This window comes from Saccopteryx leptura, chromosome 2 (genome assembly GCF_036850995.1).
Source record: "Saccopteryx leptura isolate mSacLep1 chromosome 2, mSacLep1_pri_phased_curated, whole genome shotgun sequence".
Taxonomy (NCBI): Eukaryota; Metazoa; Chordata; class Mammalia; order Chiroptera; family Emballonuridae; genus Saccopteryx; species Saccopteryx leptura.
In genome coordinates this window covers 364,953,754-364,971,722 of record NC_089504.1, presented here as the reverse complement: position 1 = coordinate 364,971,722, position 17,969 = coordinate 364,953,754, and the positions used below count along the sequence as shown (strand labels likewise).

Genomic DNA, 17,969 nt, shown 5'->3' with positions numbered 1-17,969 from the left:
CCCATTTGCTTCTCCACCCCCCCTCCTTCCTCTCTCTCTCTTCCCCTCCCGCAGCCAAGGCTCCATTGGAGCAAGGATGGCCCGGGCACTGGGGATGGCTCCTTGGCCTCTGCCCCAGGCGCTAGAGTGGCTCTGGTCGCGGCAAAGCGACACCCCAGATGGGCAGAGCATCGCCCCCTGGTGGGCAGAGCATCGCCCCTGGTGGGCGTGCCGGGTGGATCCCGGTCGGGCACATGCGGGAGTCTGTCTGACTGTCTCTCCCCGTTTCCAGCTTCAGAAAAATACAAAAAAAAAGAAGCCTGAGGTTCTCAGCCTGCCACCTGTTCCGGGTGGGCCCTGCCGCTCAGGCGGGGTGTGCTGTACTGTGCGGATGCTCTCAAGTCTGCTCAGGCCTCTCGCGGGCCAGTGGCCTCCTTTCCCCCCTCCCTTTGGGATATCAGCTGGGATGGAGCGGCCAACGCCATCTGATCTGGGGTGGCCATCTCCTGCTCCCCTTGCCGCCGGACTCACTGTCGGAAAGCAGAAGCAGATTCCAGCCTTTGGACACCTCCCTCCCGTCTGACCCCCGGGTCAGCTGCTAATTTCCTGTTTTCTAACCTTGCTTCACAGCGGTGACCCATCCATTTCATCAACAACACGTGGTCTCACGGATTGCTCAAGGCCCTGAAGCTGCGGCCACTCTGCTCCGCCCGGCTCCAGGTCATGGGGCTGGGGTGAAGGTGTTGAGAGAGGAAGGAGAAACACTGTGCACACGCGTGCATACATGTGTGTGTGTGTGTGTGTGTGTGTGTGCGCGCTCGCGCGCGCGTGTGTGGTGGGGGCGGGGCGGGTGGAGGGAGAGAGAGACTAGAGGCAAGGTAGTCTTGGCTGTGAGTCACTGGGGACCCTCCGTGTCGTCACCTGTAAAGCGGAGCCAACATTACCACCTCCGGAGGAATTCAGGGAGACCCGGAGGATTCTGTGGGATGAGAAGGACTCGGCGTATTTTAGGAGCCCAGGAAACACGTCGTACATTCATGGCACTTTGTCCATCGGGCATCTGTTTCCACGGCTGCCCCACGGTCCGTTTCTGTCGGAACTTCTTGGCTTTTATTTGATAGAGAGAAGGAGAAGGGAGACTGAGAGCCAGGGCAGGGGCTTGGGGAGGTGTGGGCGCAGGAGCGGAGGGACACAGGCTTACTTCGATCTCCAAGGCTGTCTCGAGCCCCATTTCCATGGCAGGCTCTCTGCCATCGCCCCGAGAGCTGTCACTATTATCTTCTGTTTAATTTGGAGGAAACTGAGCTTGAGTGAGGGGCGTGACTCAGCCCCAGGGAGCTGGGTGAAACCGGTATGTGAAGCCGGCCAGAGCCTGGGCGCTGCCTGGGGTGGGGTGGGCGTGGGGCCCACAACTTTGCTTGTCTGGTCCACACTGAAAGGGTCGCAGTCTAGGCCAGCTGGCCGGTGGAGAGTCTCATGCAGAGGTCTGGACTCAACAGGCCCCGACTGTGTTCAATTTGGCCGTCTGCCTGGGTCCAGCTGGGAGGCTCTGCCTCTCACTTCGAAGGGGTCTGGGGTGTGTGTGTGGGGGGGTCCGAGTCCAGCTGGGCAGCATCTGTAGTGAGGACTTGGCTCCCTGGGCGCCAGCTGGCCGCCTCTCTCGGCTTCCTGGCGGACGGCCTGGGTGCTGCAGACCCGGGGTGGGCAGCACGTGGGAGTCGAACAGAGGGCGGTACGGAGCGCGGAAGGATCTGGGGCCAAGTCCGGGGTCCGATTTGGGGGGAAGATGGAGCATGAAGGTGGGTGGGTGCCAGCCACCAAGGACCCCCCACCGGCTGGCGCGAACCTCCAGCAAGGCGCTGTGGGGCCTCACAGCTTTACCACGGACGGTCACCTCCTTCTCCCTCCCCTGCCGCCCCCCATCATTTAGCACCCCCAAATCCGTACATTCTGATCGTCCCTGCCTTCTGCAGCCCACCTTCCCGCCCCCCTGCATGTCCATGTGGCTTCTCCGTTTGTTTCATCACCTTCCGCAAGCGGCTCTTGGGCCACCGCAGGCCTGGCCGTGTTGGCTGTGGCGGCCGCAACGTGAGAGGCTGGTGTGAGCGCTGGGGAGACTGAGACTCTGGGGGGCGGTGGTTCCCATCTCAGGGGGGCTGTGAGGGTTCACAGGAGCTGGCCCCAGTCTCCAGGCCCCTCCGGCCCCTCCTCCCACCCCCACAGAGCGGCCCCTACTCCTCCCCTGGCCGCCATTCTGATTACTACACCAGTGGCCAGAGCGAGGGTCCACACACTCTGCTGGAAAGTCTGCTCTTCTCATTTCCAGTTTGTATCCCCCCCCCCTTTTCCAAGTGAGAAGAAAGAACATAGACAGGCTCCTGCATGTTCTCCCACCAGGATCAGCTGGCAACCCCCACCTGGGGCCACTGCTCTGCCCATCTGGGACCATACCTGCAACTGAGCTATTTTTAGAGCCTGAGGCAGAAGCTCCGTGGAGCCATCCTGAGTGCCCTGGGCCGATGTGCTCAAACCAATCAAACCATGGCTGCAGGAGGAGAAGAGAGAAAGAAGGGGAAGGGGGTGGGGTGGAGAAGCAGATGGGTGCTTCTCCTGTGTGCCCTGACTGGGAATCGAACCCAGGACATAAACACGCTGAGCCAACGCTCCACCACTGAGTCAGCCAGCCAGGGCCTTCACCTGGTATTTTTAAGGGACCAAGTCTAGTTTTCTTAGCCTGAATCCAGGGCCTCTTGGTTCCTGCCGGTCCTCCAAGACCCCCACTCCACCCTCTTCACAGTCACATGCTTGTCTCCTGGGCCTGTTCCAGGCTGAGTTATGCTCCATCGAAATCCAAATGTTGGCCCTGGCCGGTTGGCTCAGTGGTAGAGCGTCGGCCTGGTGTGCGGAAGTCCCGGGTTCGATGCCCGGCCAGGGCACACAGGAGAAGCGCCCATCTGCTTCTCCACCCCTCCCCCTCTCCTTCCTTCCTCTCTGTCTCTCTCTTCCCCTCCTGCAGCCAAGGCTCCATTGGAGCAAAGATGGCCCGGGTTCTGAGGATGGCTCTGTGGCCTCTGCCTCAGGCGCTAGAATGGCTCTGATTGCAACAGAGCGACGCTCCAGATGGGCAGAGCATCGCCCCCTGGTGGGCATGCCGGGTGAATCCCAGTCGGGTGCATGCGGGAGTCTGTCTGCCTCCCCGTTTCCAACTTCAGAAAAATACAAAATAATAATAATAATAATAAATAAATCCAAATGTTGCTTGACCAGGTGGGGTGGCTCAGTGGATAGTGTTGGACTGGGATGTGGAGGACCCAAATTCGAGACCCTGAGGTCGCTAGCTTGAGCACGGGCTCATCTGGTTTGAGCAAAGCTCACCAGCTTGGACCCAAGGTCGCTGGCTCAAGCAAGGGGTCAGTCAGTCTGCTGTAGTCCCATGGTCAAGGCACATATGAAAAAGCAATCAATGAACAACTAAGGTGTCGCAACTAAAATCTGATGATTGATGCTTCTCATCTCTCTCCGTTCCTGTCTGTCTGTCCCTGTCTGTCCCTCTCTCTGACTCTCTCTCTGTCTCTGTAAAAAAAAAAAAAATCTAAATGTTGATGTCCTAACCCCCAGGATCTCAGAAGGTGACTAGATTGGGAGATGGAGCCTTCAAATCAGGAACTAAGGTGAAATGAGGTCACGGGGGTGAGCCCTCTTCCAGCGACCAGTGTCCTTGTGAGAAGAAGAGGTTTTAGACACAGACACTCGCCGTGTGAAGACACAGGGAAGAAGACGGCCATCTACAAGCCAAGGAGAGAGACCTCAAAGCAAACGAGCCCTGCCAACACCTTGACCTTGAATCCCCCGCCTCCAAAACCGTGAGAAAACACGTTTCTGCGGTTGGAGCCACCCAGTCTTGAAGCTGCTCAGTCTTGAAGCCACCCAGTCTGCGGTGCCTTGTATGGCAGCCTGAGCGGACTCCCAGAGGACCTGTCACCGGCCAGCGACCAGACCGAGGGCCTCGCGTGCAGGCCCGCGCTATGCACGCCGAATGAATTCTCTGTTGTTTAAAGCATCTGTTGCAAACTTTAAAAGTCTGCCTCCGCTTCCATAGCCCTGTGCCGGCCTTGCTTTGTTTATCACCATGTGGAGGCCGCTCACACTGCCAGGGCTGGGGCTGCCCACTCCCTGCTCGGACTTCTCCCTCCCCCTGTGGCGCCTGCCCTCCCTTCGCAGGGTCCCCTTCCTGATGTCTGCTGGAAGTGCCGCTCCTTCTGGGCCTTCCCTGCCCACCACCTGCATGGCGGGGGCCCTGGGCCTTCCCTGCCCACCACCTGCATGGCGGGGGCCCCTGCCAGAAAGAGCCCCTGAGGTCGCGCCCACTTCCCGGCAAGGACTGGCACGGGTGCCGGCCACACGTGCCGTACCTGAGACTCTCGGCAAGAGCCCGGATTCTGTTTGGGAACGGACTCAGTCTAAGGGGCTAGCCTCAGGTGCCAGAGATCAGCAGCCACGCTGCCCGAGTAACCCCGGGTCTGCAACGTCTAGTTGTTTAATCACCAACTCTTCTTTCTTTTTTCTTTTTTTTTTTTTTTTTTTTTAGCGAGAGAGACAGAGAGAGAGACAGAAAGGGACAGACAGTGACAAACAGGCAGGAAGGGAGAGAGATGAGAAGCTTCAATTCTTCGTTGCAGCTCCTTAGTTGTTCATTGATTGCTTTCTCATATGTGCCTTGATGGGGGAGGGAGGGACTCCAGTAGAGCAAGTGACCCCTTGCTCAAGCCAGAGACCTTGGGCTTCAAGCCAGCGACCTTTGGGCTTAAGCCAGCCACCTTTGGACTCAAACCAGTGATCTTAGGCTTCAAGCCAGTGACCTTTGGGCTCAAGCCAGCAACCATGGGGTCATGTCTATGATCTCACGCTCAAGCCAGTGACCTCGAGGTTTTGAACCTGGGTCCTCTGCGTCCCAGTTTGATGCTCTATCAACTGCGCTACCGCTTGGTCAGGCTCATCATCAACTCTTCATTTATGACTGGACATTTAGGATGCTTTAAATCTTCCCCTTTCATTAAAAAAAAAAAAAAAAAGCTTATTTTTTCTTCTTTTGGCAACATGGCTGATGGATAACTTCAAAACTGCTGAGCAAACTAGAAATGCCGGGTAGGCTCTGAGACGCACCCTTTCACATTCGGAGCGCACACCAGCGAAGGCCACCACGTGCGGGCGTGCCACGTGGGCGAGACGGCCCTTGAATCACACAGGCTCGGGGGAAGCAATGTCAGGACAGGAACCTTCAGTGCAGCCCGCTCGTTAGAGCACAGTGTTAGCGCCCCGCTGGAGGACTGTCGCTGGAGGGCTGCTGGGAGGACTCGTTAACTCCTCAAAGGCACCTGATGACAAGGCGCTGTCCCGACCGCCAGGGGCTGAGGCAGCTCACGTGCCAACACACCGTGAGCCCTCTATTGCTAAGCCAACGTTGGCTAGTGTTTTTTTTTTTGTTGTTGTTGTTGTTGTTTTGTATTTTTCTGAAGCTGGAAACGGGGAGGCAGTCAGACAGACTCCCGCATGCGCCCGACCAGGATCCACCCGGCATGCCCACCAGGGGGCGATGCTCTGCCCATCTGGGGCGTCGCTCTGTCGCGACCAGAGCCACTCTAGCGCCTGGGGCAGAGGCCAAGGAGCCATCCCCAGCGCCCGGGCCATCTTTTGCTCCAATGGAGCCTCGGCTGCAGGAGGGGAAGAGAGAGACAGAGAGGAAGGAGAGGGGGAGGGGTGGAGAAGCAGATGGGCGCCTCTCCTGTGTGCCCTGGCCGGGAATCGAACCTGGGACTTCCGCACGCCAGGCCGACGCTCTACCACTGAGCCAACCGGCCAGGGCCGGCTAGTGTTTTATTCTAAAAATTATTTCAGGAAGCCTGGGACTGAATGGATGTTGGGGGGGGGGGTGTGCTTTAGAAGAAACACTGGGGGCTCAGACTTCCCTCCAGCTGCCAGTGGGAAGCCCTGGGAAGCTTCCCAGCAGGAGAGGGGGTGGAGCCAGGTTTCAGGGTCAGGGTCAAGAGCAGCCACACATGGGCCAGGCCTCTCTCACTTCTGGACAACCTCGACCCAGCCACAGAGTTCTGGGACTGGCCTCGGTGTCTCCCACCAGCTCAGAACACAGGTCTAGGTAGACACCACTTGTGACCATGGCCATTGTGGGAGGAGGGACAGGGGACCTCATTTGTGGGGAGCCTGGCCGAGCCTACAGCAGCCTCTCCAACTCATCCGAGTTTTGGAAATCTAGGCCGCGGCCTGGCGTGGCTTTTCGGTCCGAGGGCCTCACTCAGGACGGGGGCCACCTGGATGAGAGGGGACAGATGGCTCTGAGAGGGACGGCCCAGGAAGTCAAAAACCTTGCAGGAATTCCAGACCATGTATGGCCTTGTCTTGATCTTTATTCAAAAGTAAACGGTGCCAGCCAAATATGGAAGCTGCTGGAAGAGCCGGCACCTCCGTCCAGCTCTGCCGTCTCCGGTCTGAAACGTGTCCCGCTGCCCTGAGGCCGGCTCCCCCTCACCCAGGAGAGGCCTGACCCCTCAGGCCCAGCTGCTCAGACCAGGTCTCTGGGGCTCACACAGCGGGTCCGGGCACAGGTGCCCCTTGGTCAGGCCCAGGGCGAGAGCAAGGATGCTCAGGAGGCCTGCAGGGCATGGGGAGCAACATCCTGCTTCCCCTCGGGGGGTCAGGGGGGGTGGGCCCAGAGCCCAGGGCTTGGAGGCAGCCGTGTGGGCCTGGGCACCAGGCACTTGGGGATACGGAGCACCGCCCCCCAACCCCAGCTCACCACACCTGACAGCACCCAGAGGCCATTAGCTCACAGGGTGGTGGCCTTCCTCCTGAGCCCTGCAACAGAGCACAGGGGGGCAGAGGCTGAGAGATGGTGTCCCCTCAGTCTCCTCTGACATCACAAGCAGCCCTCCCGCCGCTGGGCTCTGTATCGTGTGCCCCCGGGTCTTCGCTGGTGCTGGTCTTCCTGCTAGAAGTGTTGTCTTCTCGCCCGACCCCCCACCTCTGCCAGGGGACTCATCCTCGTCTTCCGGGCTCACCTCGGGCACTGCTTCGTGGGGGATGCCTTCCCGCCCAGGTGTCCAGCTCCAACCGAGGTGCCTTGGAGTGGTCCCCCTCCCCCACCTCTCCCTCACCCTCCTCGGGGAACTCTTCACCCAGGACTTGTCTGATGACCTTTCTCTCTTCCTCACCTGACCGGAAGGAAAAGCCCGAGGGGTCATCGGTCTGCTCCTGGGACGGCATGACATCTGGTGTCTGTCGCTCAGTAAACATTTCTGAGATGGATGGGTAAGCGTGCCAATGGATAACTGGACGGCAGACACGGGGGAGGACGGGAGGGTGGGTGGGTGGGTCAACACCACGGTCAGCGGGCGGACATCGCGGACACCTTGGGCGAAGTCAGCACACAGCCTGTCCTGCCCAATGATCGGGGTCTCTGGCCCCTCGGGGGAGACACCTGTCTTAGACACTGTCGTAGGCTTCCTGGTCTGGGAGTGGACCGTGGCTGCTGGGAGAGACAGAGAGGAGAGGTGGCAGTCTTCCTGGGCCACAGCCTGAGAGAGCTGCTTGCATGTGTGTGGGGAGTATTGTGCAGGGGCCCCCGCGGTGGTGAGGGGACCTGGAGGCTCAGGGCGGGGGTTGGGAGTGGCTCAGGGAGGAGAAGCAGAGAACTGCATGACCGGGTTCAGGGTGGAAGGGGAGAGGATGTCCCCTTGGCCCCAGTGCCCCGAGCCTGGGAGAAAGTGTTTCCTTCTCTCTTCCCTAGCCACTGGCCCAGTAAGAAGGGTCCTTGTGCAGCTGGGCAGAGCGGGAGTGGGGGGCACCACCGTTCTTCTGGGCAAAGGACACCGTGGCTAGAGAGCGGTAGCAGGGCCGCGACTGACCCGGAGGTAGGAGGACGGCCCCCCTTCCCCACGGCCTGTGCTACGCCAGCAGAGCTGGGGTTGTCCAGGTGTTTCCCAGGGGCACGGAGGATGTAGAAACACCCAGATGGCGGGACCGGGAGGGGACAGCTCCCATGCCCACCGGTGCCCACTGTGCCAGGCTTCCTGGTGAGGGCCAGTCTGACCATGTCCCCCCTACCCCCCCCGTGGCAGTTCCCAGGCCAGGGCAGTGGGAGGGGAGCCGGACCCTCCAACAGAAGTGGACTGTGGTCTCACTGAGCCCCTCTCTGCTTACACAACGGGAGCCTGAGGCCCAGATCAGATCAGGGGACTTGCCCCAGGTCTCTCAGCAAGCTGGGGTCAGAACCATTCCAAATTCCGTTGCCTGGTTTACCCAGGCCGGCCGTGGGGGGTCTAGTCTCCCCTCCGAGGCGAGGGACTGAGACACAGCCAGACCACGAACCCTTTTCCAGGCTAGTAATGATCATAACTGACGTGATTTCTGCCACCCCAAGAAAACGATCTAGAATAGGGGTCCCCAAACTATGGCCCGCGGGCCGCATGCGGCCCCCTGAGGCCATTTATCTGGCCCCTGCCGCACTTCCGGAAGGGGCACCTCTTTCATTGGTGGTCAGTGAGAGGAGCATAGTTCCCATTGAAATCTGGTCAGTTTGTTGATTTAAATTTACTTGATCTTTATTTTAAATATTGTATTTGTTTCCGTTTTGTTTTATTTTTTTTTTACTTTAAAATAAGATATGTGCAGTGTGCACAGGGATTTGTTCATAGTTTGTTTTATAGTCCGGCCCTCCGACGGTCTAAGGGGCAGTGAACTGGCCCCTGTGTAAAAAGTTTGGGGACCCCTGATCTAGAATATAGTGATTAAGAGCCTGGCGTGGAGGCCCGGCTGCCTGGGTTTGGATTTCCGCTCTGCCGGTAATAGCCGTGTGACCTCGGATAAGTGATTTCCCCACCCCCGCCCCGCCTCCGTGCCCTCACCTGGAATGTCGCCCCCACCCCCGCGGGTTGCGTGGGCGACGGTGAGTTCAGGGACATGCTAGGAACGCGCCTGTGGGCTAGCGTGTGTGCTGTGTGTCTGTGAGCTCACGTGTGAGTGTGCACGAGAGGGAGGGCCGTGGTTCACAGGCAGTGTGTTTATGTCCGAGAGTGTTACTGAACGAGCCCACGAGTGTGTGCGTGTGTGTGTGTGTGTGTGTGCATGTGTGAGTCCAAGTGCAGGTGTGTGTGAACCGGTACACACATGTGCATGAGCGTTTGGGGGTGCACAGAGACAAGAGAGGGGAGTAAAGGCGTGTGTGTACCCCGTGCGGGGAAGTGGGAGCATTTCCGCTGTCCTGTGTGAATTTATGTGGAAGATCGTGAAGCAGGTGGCGATAAGTGAGTCAGTGTGCATGTGCGCGCGCGTGTGTGCGTGTGTGTGTGTGCGTGTGTGTGTGAGAAGCAGGCTCCTTCCTGCATCAGGGGGACTCAGAACCCTCCCCCAAAACAGGGTCCCCAGTCTAAGAGCCTGTATCTGTGGCTTTGGAAGCTGGTTTTTCCAAAAGTGACTTCACCGTCTCGCCTCCTTCCAGCCCAGAAGCAGGAGCCAGACCTCGGGCGGTCAGCAAGCAGCCTGAGCTGGTCAGCGGGAGCCTGGTGCTACAGAGAGGGCGGAGCCCAGTGACGGACAAGCGAGTGAGCCTATCTGCACCCAGGGCCTGGACCGCACTCGGTCCCTACAGCTCAAGCTCCTGGGAGCCAGGACAGTCCTCCCGTGCCTGCTCCTCCCTGTCGATGACGTTCTCCCTGAAGATACCTGTCGGCTCCTAGCCACACCCCAAGGGCCTGTCTCCCCTGCAGGGCTGGACCTGAGCTCCATGTGGCCCTCCCTGTCCCTGTGAGTCCCTGGGGTACGTCAGGGGCCCCATGGAGGACCTGCCTGGAGTGTCCCACCCTGGTTAGAACACAGGAGCTTCCATCTTTTCCCTCCCCTCCCCTCCCCTCTCCTCCCCTCCCCTCCCCTCTCCTCCCCTCCCCTCCCCTCTCCTCCCCTCCCCTCCTCTCCCCTTCCTCCTTTTCCTTTCCAGACAGTGTGGTCCTCGTAGGGCAGGTGCCCTGGGCCAACCTACCAGCCGGTCCCCTCCTGCACCTGCTCCCCTACCAGGCTGAGGAACTGGGCGTGGACTTGGCCCTTTGACCTTCGGGAGACCACCCCACACACACACACACACACATCAGAGCAGACATGTCAACGCATGGGCTGCCCACAGCCCATGGGGAACTGAAAAAAAATTTTTTTACTGTGAATTTTTAAAAGGGGACATAGACAATCTTCACAATGTTGAATTCGGTAAGAACCGATGACTTACGGTTGTGTATGAACACGTAACAGCTATTTCCTCTCTTCTTGTGGTCACCCTGACAGCCCAGGGCCTAGTTCTGTGCTGGGCACTAAGGTGCTCCGTCCATGTCTGCTGACCCAGCGGCCCTCGCGCTGTGAGTCTGACTTTCCGGAAGATCAGGCCCAGGTGACCTAACGGGGGGGGGGGGGGGGGGGGAGGGGAGGCAGATGCTGAATTAAGCAGGTATTACTTTTGATTTTGAAGTTGTTATGTTTGGTTTTTTTTTCTTAGTTTGGAGACTCTCATTTTCTCACCAGGTGTCAGTCATCCTCAGAGACTAGAAGTGCTCCCAGGCCTGGGAAGCCCAGTGGACACAGTCGGCCTCCTTAGACAAGGGGTTTCCTCAGAGCCCGGGAAATGGGGGGCGTATAGAGCAGTAGGGGCGGCCCAGACCCCTCTCCAGGAGATCAAGCTCTCCCCTCTGCCAGCGGGCACCCCCACCTCTGTGTCTTTCACAAGGAAGCCTCTCAGGTGCCCGGGCCTGGGTGGAGGCTCTGCCCTGTCGCCTGGCCTCCTGCCCACCCCCAGCTCTGTCCTTCTAACCTGATGTCCACACAAGCGGCCAGAGTGCCCAAGGCTGGCATGCTGGGTGTGTGACCAGTGTGACCAAGGCTGGCATGCTGGGTGTGTGACCAGTGTGCCCAAGGCTGGCATGCTGGGTGTGTGGCCAGTGCGGTCACCTGGGAGCAGTCCGCAGCAGGACAGACCCCGGGGGAGGGGGGCGTGCTCTGCCGTCGCCTCTGGAAATCATTCCTTATGTGAGCTTGGAGCTTGTCTCCCGTAAGTGAGGTCTGACGGGAAAGTGGAGCCTGCACGCTCCCCCTCCCTGTCCTTACCTTCCCCCCCACCCCTGTCTCCATGGTGACTCACCACTTCAGCTTGCCTGCATCCCAGCTTCTGCCAGGGATTCTGAGCCTGGCTCTGTCCCCTCCCCTCCTCCAGAGCCTAGGCTCCCTGCAGTCCTGTCTGCTCCTCCTCCTGGGGCGAGTCCAGGGGCAGCCTCCTCTTCCCCGACTGTCACATCTATTTTCCGGCTCTGCCGAGCTGAGCCGGCTCCTCTGGGGAGACCACCCCCCCCACCCGCCACCTGCCACAGCTCACCGGTCCTTCCAGCCTCACGGCTGACCGAAGGTCCCGCGGGCCTCCGCCTGTGGCTGCTGGACCCACTGCCCACGCCCAGTGCCCATGCCGAGGTCCGCCTTGTCAGTCCTCCCCTTCTGTCACTGGTTTGGCAAACAGGCAAGTCTTCTCCCAGGACTCAGGGGGGAGAGGTGGGGGTGGGAAAGGGGGCTACCTGGGGACAGGACGGGAGCACGGAGGGGGGATGGGGAGGCCGCCACAACCCCAGATGGAGACAGAAGCCTGGGTTCTTTTCTAAGTAACGTTTGGGGTTTGGGGGTTTTTCGTTGTTGTTGTTGTTGTTTTTATTCCCCCCACCCGCCCCCCACCTCCAAATGTTCTTTCCAAGGAGAGGAAACAGAGCTTCATGGGAAACAGCAACAGTTGGTGAGTGGCAGGGCCTGCTGGCAGGATTGGCAGCGTGGGCCTCGTGGGCCAGCTGGTCCAGGGACACAGGGGGTTGTGTCTGTCCCGGGGGAAGGCGATCAGGGCTGGATCTGCCCGGATCTGGGGGGCTGGGGGGCGGCACAGGGAAAACCGGTGCTACAGGGAGGCCAGTCCAGCTCAGAGGGGGAGAGACTGAGTACCAGATTCTCCTGCCCTGCCACCAGAGGGCACCGGCCTGCTCCTTACAGTCCCCGCTATGGGTGTGTTTAAGCGGCCGGAGGGGGCTGTAGACGGGATGGCTCCTCAGGGTCCAGCCGGGTCAGTAACTCCTTGAGGAAGCCCTGGCAGCAGGGGGTGGTGGGTGAGGATTCTCACGAAGGTTGTGCCGGGCGCTGGGCAGGGCGCCGAGTGCACGGGTCTCCTCCGATGGCTCCAGTGCCCCACGAGGCGCGCTGCTCACCTCTCCTCTGGGACAGTCGGGAGCTGGGGCCCAGGGGGGGAGGAACTTGCTGACAACGGTTGTTCTCAGTGACACATGGCAGAGCGAAAACGCCGTCCATTCCGGGCTGTGCCCCTCCCTGGATCACCCTCACCACTGCTCCGCACCCGTGACCGGCGTCCACCCGGGGGGCCCCCGGTTCTGGGGTGCCAGCCCGTGAGAACAGGCAGAGCCCAGCCTCCCTAGGCGCTGCCCGCCCCCTCTGCCCCTGTCTCGTACCCCCTGCACCCCACGGGCAGCTCTCACACGATGCCTTCTGACCCCCTAGGTCCCACACACCGTTCCCCAAGTTGGAGCTGAGCCTGGGGTCCCGGCCCGCGACACCCCGGGAGGTTCCCGCCTGCTCCGTCTGCCTGGAGAGGCTGCGCGAGCCGGTGTCGCTGGGCTGCGGCCACGACTTCTGCCCGCGGTGTGTCAGCACGCACCTGCCGGGCCGCCGGCCCCGCTGCCCCGAGTGCCGGAAGACCTGCGGCCAGAGGAGGGGCCTCCGGGGCCTGGAGGAGAGAATGAAGCTTCTGCTGCGGAGGCCGCCGCCGTCCGTCCTGCAGGTCTGGGGACCGGCCAGGCCGGCGCCCGGAGGTGGGGGCGGCGGTGGGGGGACCGGGGACCCGTCTGTCCGGGAGGGGCGTGCGTCTGTCCGGGAGGGGCGTGCGTCTGTCCCGGAGGGGCGTGCGTCTGTCCCGGAGGGGTGTGCGTCTGTCCCGGAGGGGCGTGCGTCTGTCCGGGAGAGGCGTGCGTCTGTCCGGGAGGGGCGTGCGTCCGTCTGTCCGGGAGGGGCGTGCGTCTGTCCGGGAGAGGAGTGCGTCTGTCTGGGAGGGGCGTGCGTCTGTCCGGGAGGGGTGTGCGTCTGTCCGGGAGGGGCGTGAGTCTGTCCGGGAGAGGAGTGCGTCTGTCTGGGAGGGGCGTGCGTCTGTCCGGGAGGGGTGTGCGTCTGTCCGGGAGGGGTGTGCGTCTGTCCGTGCGTCTGTCCGGGAGGGGCGTGCGTCTGTCCGGGAGGGGCGTGCGTCTGTCCGGGAGAGGCGTGCGTCTGTCCGTGCGTCTGTCCGGGAGGGGCGTGCGTCTGTCCGGGAGGGGCGTGCGGCGTTGGCTCTGTTCTAGGGCATCGGGGTGAGACGTCGAGTTCTGGGCTGGACACGCGTCGGACGTGGAGTCTGACCCCCACAACCCGGATGCTAAAGGCCCCTCTTTCTCCCTGGCCCCGGAGACCTGTGCCGTGAGGACGGAGCCCCTGCTGCTGGTGAGGGTCAGTGCCTCCGGAGGCCTCATCCTGAGGATGGGCGCCATCAACCGCTGCCTGAAGCACCCCCTGGCCAGGGACACCCCCGTCTGCCTCCTGGCCGTGCTGGGGGAGCAGCACTCGGGGAAGACCTTCCTCCTCAACTGCTTGCTCCAGGGGCTGCCGGGCCTGGTAAGGGTAAATAAAGGTGGGTTTGGGGGTGGGGTGTGTGCGGGGGGTTAGGTCAGGGGTCCGAGCCCAGCCGGGCTTTGGGAGGGGTGTGGAGGTGGGGTGCACCCACTGCCGTTCTCCTCTGCCTTTCAGGAGTCCAGCGAGTGCGGCCGGCTGAGAGGGGAGGGCTGTCTGCCCGAGTTCTCCTGGGGCGCCAGCACCCTCTCGAGGGGCATATGGATGTGGAGCCAGCCCTTCCTGCTGGAGAAAGAGGGGAGGAAGGTGAGGGGCACAGAGCGCAGAGGAAGCTGAGAGGGGTCAGGGGGGCAGAAGGGGAGGAAGAGGGAGCAGGGGTGGGCGCAGGGGGAGGAGAGAGGAGAAGGGAAGCTCTGGGGCAAGGACAAGAAGTTAGGGTGGCCAGAGGAACTGGAGCAGGCCTGACCCCCTCGGTGTGCCCCCCCAACACTGCACAGGTGGCCGTGTTTCTGGTGGACACGGGGGACGCCATGAGCCCCGAACTGAGCCGAGAAACAAGGACGAAGCTCTGCGCCCTCACCATGATGCTGAGCTCCTACCAGGTGCGGGCGCTGTGGCCGCCCTGTGGCCCGCCGCCCTGTGGCCGCCGCCCTGCTTCAGCCGAGCTTGCTGCAAACACGCCGGCACCTTGGCTGTGTCTGGCCTTCAGTGCGCAGGGTGGTGGCCGTTCTGGGTCCAGGGTTTCTGCAGAGTCTAGGGGTGACCCCCACAAGGGAGGGACGCCCCCAATTGGTGAAGGTGGGAACGTCGTTTGTTCTAAAGGTGGGCAGAAGGCCCCCGGTGGGCCGTTGGGGTTCAGCAGGACCGTTCCCACGCCAGCCTTCCACCCCTCACAGACAGCTACCCGGCAGGCTATGGGGACCCCCAGGCCAGGCTCTGCAACGTCCCAAGACCCACAGCCGGCCTGGGGGCTCCACCCTCACGGGGGTCTTTCCAGTTATCTCTTTGCCTTCTCAGACCTTCCTCCATCCTGTTCTCCTTGGTTCCAGATTCTCAACACCTCCCAGAAGCTGAAGGACACAGACCTCGAGTATCTGGAGGTGAGGGGACATTGGGGCGGAGGTGCTACCCCAGCCCTCCTGGGCTGCGAGGCGGGCGGCCGGGACCAGCTGGAATCAGACGCCGCCCAGCCCTGACCCAGGGGGTCACGATGACCGGGAGCTGGGTGGGTGGGTTCCAGGCGGAGGATGAAGCTCAAGGCACCTGGTTGCAGTGGGGGAGGCTGGGGCGGGAGGGTGGGCGCTGGGAATGTGGGCGGCTCGGCAGGCCCAGGGGGAGCGGACACACAGACACTGAGCGGCCCAGCTGTGACCCTCACTGTCCCCTCTAGATGTTTGCCCACGTGGCCGAGGTGATGGGCAGGCACTACGGGATGGTGCCCATCCAGGTGAGATACCCGTTTCGGGACGCGGCCACCCAGACCCAGACGCCCTCCCGGCTGCTGGTGTCAGGGCATCTTCTCTTTCAGCACCTGGATCTCTTGGTTCACGACTCGTTCCACCCCAGCCAGGCAGGGCAGGGGCACCTGGGTGACATCCTCCAGGTGAGTGTGCAGAGGGAGGGACGGAGGGGCAGGGGCACAGGCAGGGCTGAGGGATCCCCTCGGTGAGCGGGGAACAATGGGGCCGGGCCGGACCCCTCAGCTCAGAGACCTCATCCCTCCCGCAGAAATCTGGCAAATACCCCCGAGTTCGGGAGCTGCTGCAAGGAAGGCGAGCCCGCTGTTATCTCCTGCCCGCTCTGAGGAGACGCTGGGCCAGCAGAGCCCACGGGAGTCCGAGCAGTAAGTGTCCCCAGCGGCAAAGGCCTCCTCAGCTCGCCCTCCTCTTGGTGACCGGACCCTCTGACACTGGCCAGGGCCCACGGCCTCTGACACCCTCGCTCCTCCCGTGCCGGGTCCTGCTGGGCCCCCACCCCACCCCGGCTCCGGAGCACGAAAAGTCTTTCCCTCAGACACAGACGAGGACTTCTGCCATCTACGAGCCTACGTCGCCGAGGTGCTGAGCGCCGCACCCCAGCACGCCAAGAGCCGTTGCCAGGGGTCCTGGAGTGAGGGGCGCCCCGTGGCCAGGGGGGACAGACGCCTGCTCACAGGGCAGCAGCTGGCTCAGGAAATCAAGGTGTGGAAACTAACAGAGACCCAGGAGAGCCCCCGGGCCCCTGCCCTCCCTGACCGCTTCGCTGATGTTTCCGCAGAACCTCTCGGGCTGGATGGGGAGGACCGGGCCCGGCTTCGCCTCTCCAGATGAGGTACCGAGCTCCCTGGGAGGACCCAAGGGGCGAGGAGGGGGACAGGCCGGTGCACGCCGGGGGGGCTGCGGAGGAAGGAGGGGTGCACCCCGGGGGCTGCGGAGGCAGGAGGGGACGGGCCGGTGCACCCTGGGGGCTGCGGAGGAAGGAGGGGGACAGCCGGGTTTTCCTGTGGACAGATGGCTGCCCAGCTGCACGACCTGAGGACGGTGGAGGCCGCCAGGAAGGAGTTTAAGGAGTACGTGCAGCAGCAGGTGAGCCCTCAGGACGACCCTGGGGCCAGGTGTCCGGCCGGGGCAAGCCCATCCCGGGAGAGGGCTCCCCAGGCTCCCGGTCAGGGTGCCTCCTTTCTCCTCCCGGCGCAGGACGTGGCCACCAAGCGCCTCTTCGCCGCGCTCCGGGTCCTGCCCGACACCATGCGGAGCCTCCTCTCTGCCCGGAGAGACGCCATCCTGGCCCGTCACGGGAGAGCCTTGCTGTGCCAGGGCCGAGAGCAGACCCTGGGCACCCTGGAGGCCGAGCTGCAGGCCGAGGCCAAGGCCTTCATGGACACCTACACCAAGCGCTTCTGCGGCCACCTGGCGGCCGTGGGGGGCGCCGTGGGGGCCGGGCTCATGGGCCTGGCCGGCGGCGTGGTGGGCGCGGGCATGGCCGCAGCGGCCCTGGCCGCGGAGGCCGGCATGGTGGCGGCCGGCGCTGCGGTGGGGGCCACCGGGGCGGCCGTGGTGGGGGGCGGGGTGGGGGCCGGGCTGGCGGCCTCCGTGGGCTGCATGGAGAAGGAGGAGGAGGACAGGGTGCAGGCCGGGGACCGGGAGCCCCTGCTCCAGGACGAGTAACCCCCCCAGGAGACAGTCAGAGGGAGAGATCCACAGTGCGGGGGAGGAAGTGATGCTCTGAGAACCCCCTGTTCCTCGCTGCCCTGGGTGGACGCCCAGGGTCAGGATGGCTGGCCGAGCCGACGATTCCAGGGCCCAGGGGCGGACCACAGGGTCGAGGGCCTGCTATGGCTGCAGACTATCGCTCACCTGCCGTTGACCTAAATAAACTTGACCACAGTGTCTCCCGCCCAGAGTGAGGCTCCGCTCTCCCTGCCCGGGCTTGTTTTCCCAGGACGGTCAGAGGCTGAGGAAGTCTCCCCCGGGGTGGACAGGGCCTGTCCTTTCGCAGACGGGAGCAACCCCAGCTTGAGTGACCTTCGTGTTCAGGATCGGGGAGCACTCATGAGGGGCTGGGGAAGAGAGAGAAGGGAGCCACTGGGCAAAACCAAAGACTCGCCCTGGCCGGGGGGCTGGGTGAATGAAGCATCACCCCGGCACGCTGAGGTCGCGGGTTCGATCCCCAGTCAGGGCGCATGCGAGAAGCAATCAATGAGTATACAACTGAATGGAATGAGTTGCTGCTGCTCTCTCTTTTTCTCTTTCTCGCCTTTCCTATCTGTCTTTTTCTCTCCCAATCAATCAATCAAAGGAAAAATTAAAAAACAAAGAAACAAAGACTCTGCCTGTGATGGACAGTCTTGTCCCTGCGACTCTTCCCAGAGCTGCCCCCACAAGACAAAGGTGGGGCCCCCCCTGAAACCCCAGGTAGTCGGCATGAGGGCCCTGAATGGGGTCTCACAGCTGTGCCCTTTGTCACACCTGGTCAGATGCAGAGTGCCTGTGTTTCTGGTGGAAATGCCACCCCAGAAATGGGTTCAGTGCCAAAGAGAAATCACATGACCGGGTTCAGAGCCAAAGCGCCCGGCCCCGGGCACGGTGAGCCAGTCCCGTGAGCATTAGCAAGGGGGCCGTGCTTGCACCCACGTGCCCCCACCCAGCCTGCCGGCGGGAGGCCCAGCTGCAGCCCCCACGGGGATCCCGAGGGCCTGCTCCTCCTCCAGGGGTTCAGGAAAGCCCTCCCAAGAAAACTCGGCTGTCGAACTGTCCAGAGCTGACCGACACATGGTACAAAGAATAAAGTGTGTGCGCTTGAATGTTAGTTTCCCAGGAAGT

The 17,969-nt window shown here is 62.1% G+C and overlaps 1 protein-coding gene across 5 annotated transcripts; it reads left to right on the top strand.

Annotated features, from left to right (window-relative positions):
* Positions 1-6,384: 6,384 nt before the first annotated feature.
* On the top strand, positions 6,385-17,516 carry RNF112 (ring finger protein 112). 5 transcript variants are annotated; one of them, XM_066364970.1, is made up of 17 exons: positions 6,385-6,565; positions 6,899-7,109; positions 7,217-7,302; positions 9,491-9,808; positions 11,243-11,539; positions 11,769-11,806; positions 12,574-12,853; positions 13,510-13,713; positions 13,846-13,974; positions 14,166-14,270; positions 14,718-14,768; positions 15,059-15,115; positions 15,197-15,271; positions 15,397-15,511; positions 15,682-15,848; positions 15,925-15,978; positions 16,158-17,516. In XM_066364970.1, the coding sequence occupies exons 5-17, from the start codon at positions 11,486-11,488 to the stop codon at positions 16,812-16,814; spliced, it is 1,986 nt and encodes a 661-aa protein (XP_066221067.1). In that variant the 5' UTR covers positions 6,385-6,565; positions 6,899-7,109; positions 7,217-7,302; positions 9,491-9,808; positions 11,243-11,485; the 3' UTR covers positions 16,815-17,516. The 5 variants fall into 5 exon arrangements, with proteins under 5 accessions (XP_066221067.1, XP_066221066.1, XP_066221070.1 ...); XM_066364973.1 differs by having other exon boundaries at positions 6,388-7,109; positions 16,158-16,232; positions 16,344-17,516; XM_066364969.1 differs by having other exon boundaries at positions 6,385-7,109.
* The last annotated feature ends 453 nt before the right edge of the window (positions 17,517-17,969 follow it).

Bases quoted from the DNA above. Each gene is read 5' to 3' on its own strand.
- RNF112 (XM_066364970.1), top strand. From the start codon at position 11,486: ATGCCGAGGTCCGCCTTGTCAGTCCTCCCCTTCTGTCACTGGTTTGGC. The intron at 11,540-11,768 runs GCAAGTCTTCTC...GTTCTTTCCAAG, and splicing joins GTCACTGGTTTGGCAAACAG to GAGAGGAAACAGAGCTTCAT. The intron at 13,714-13,845 runs GTAAGGGTAAAT...TCTGCCTTTCAG, and splicing joins TCCAGGGGCTGCCGGGCCTG to GAGTCCAGCGAGTGCGGCCG.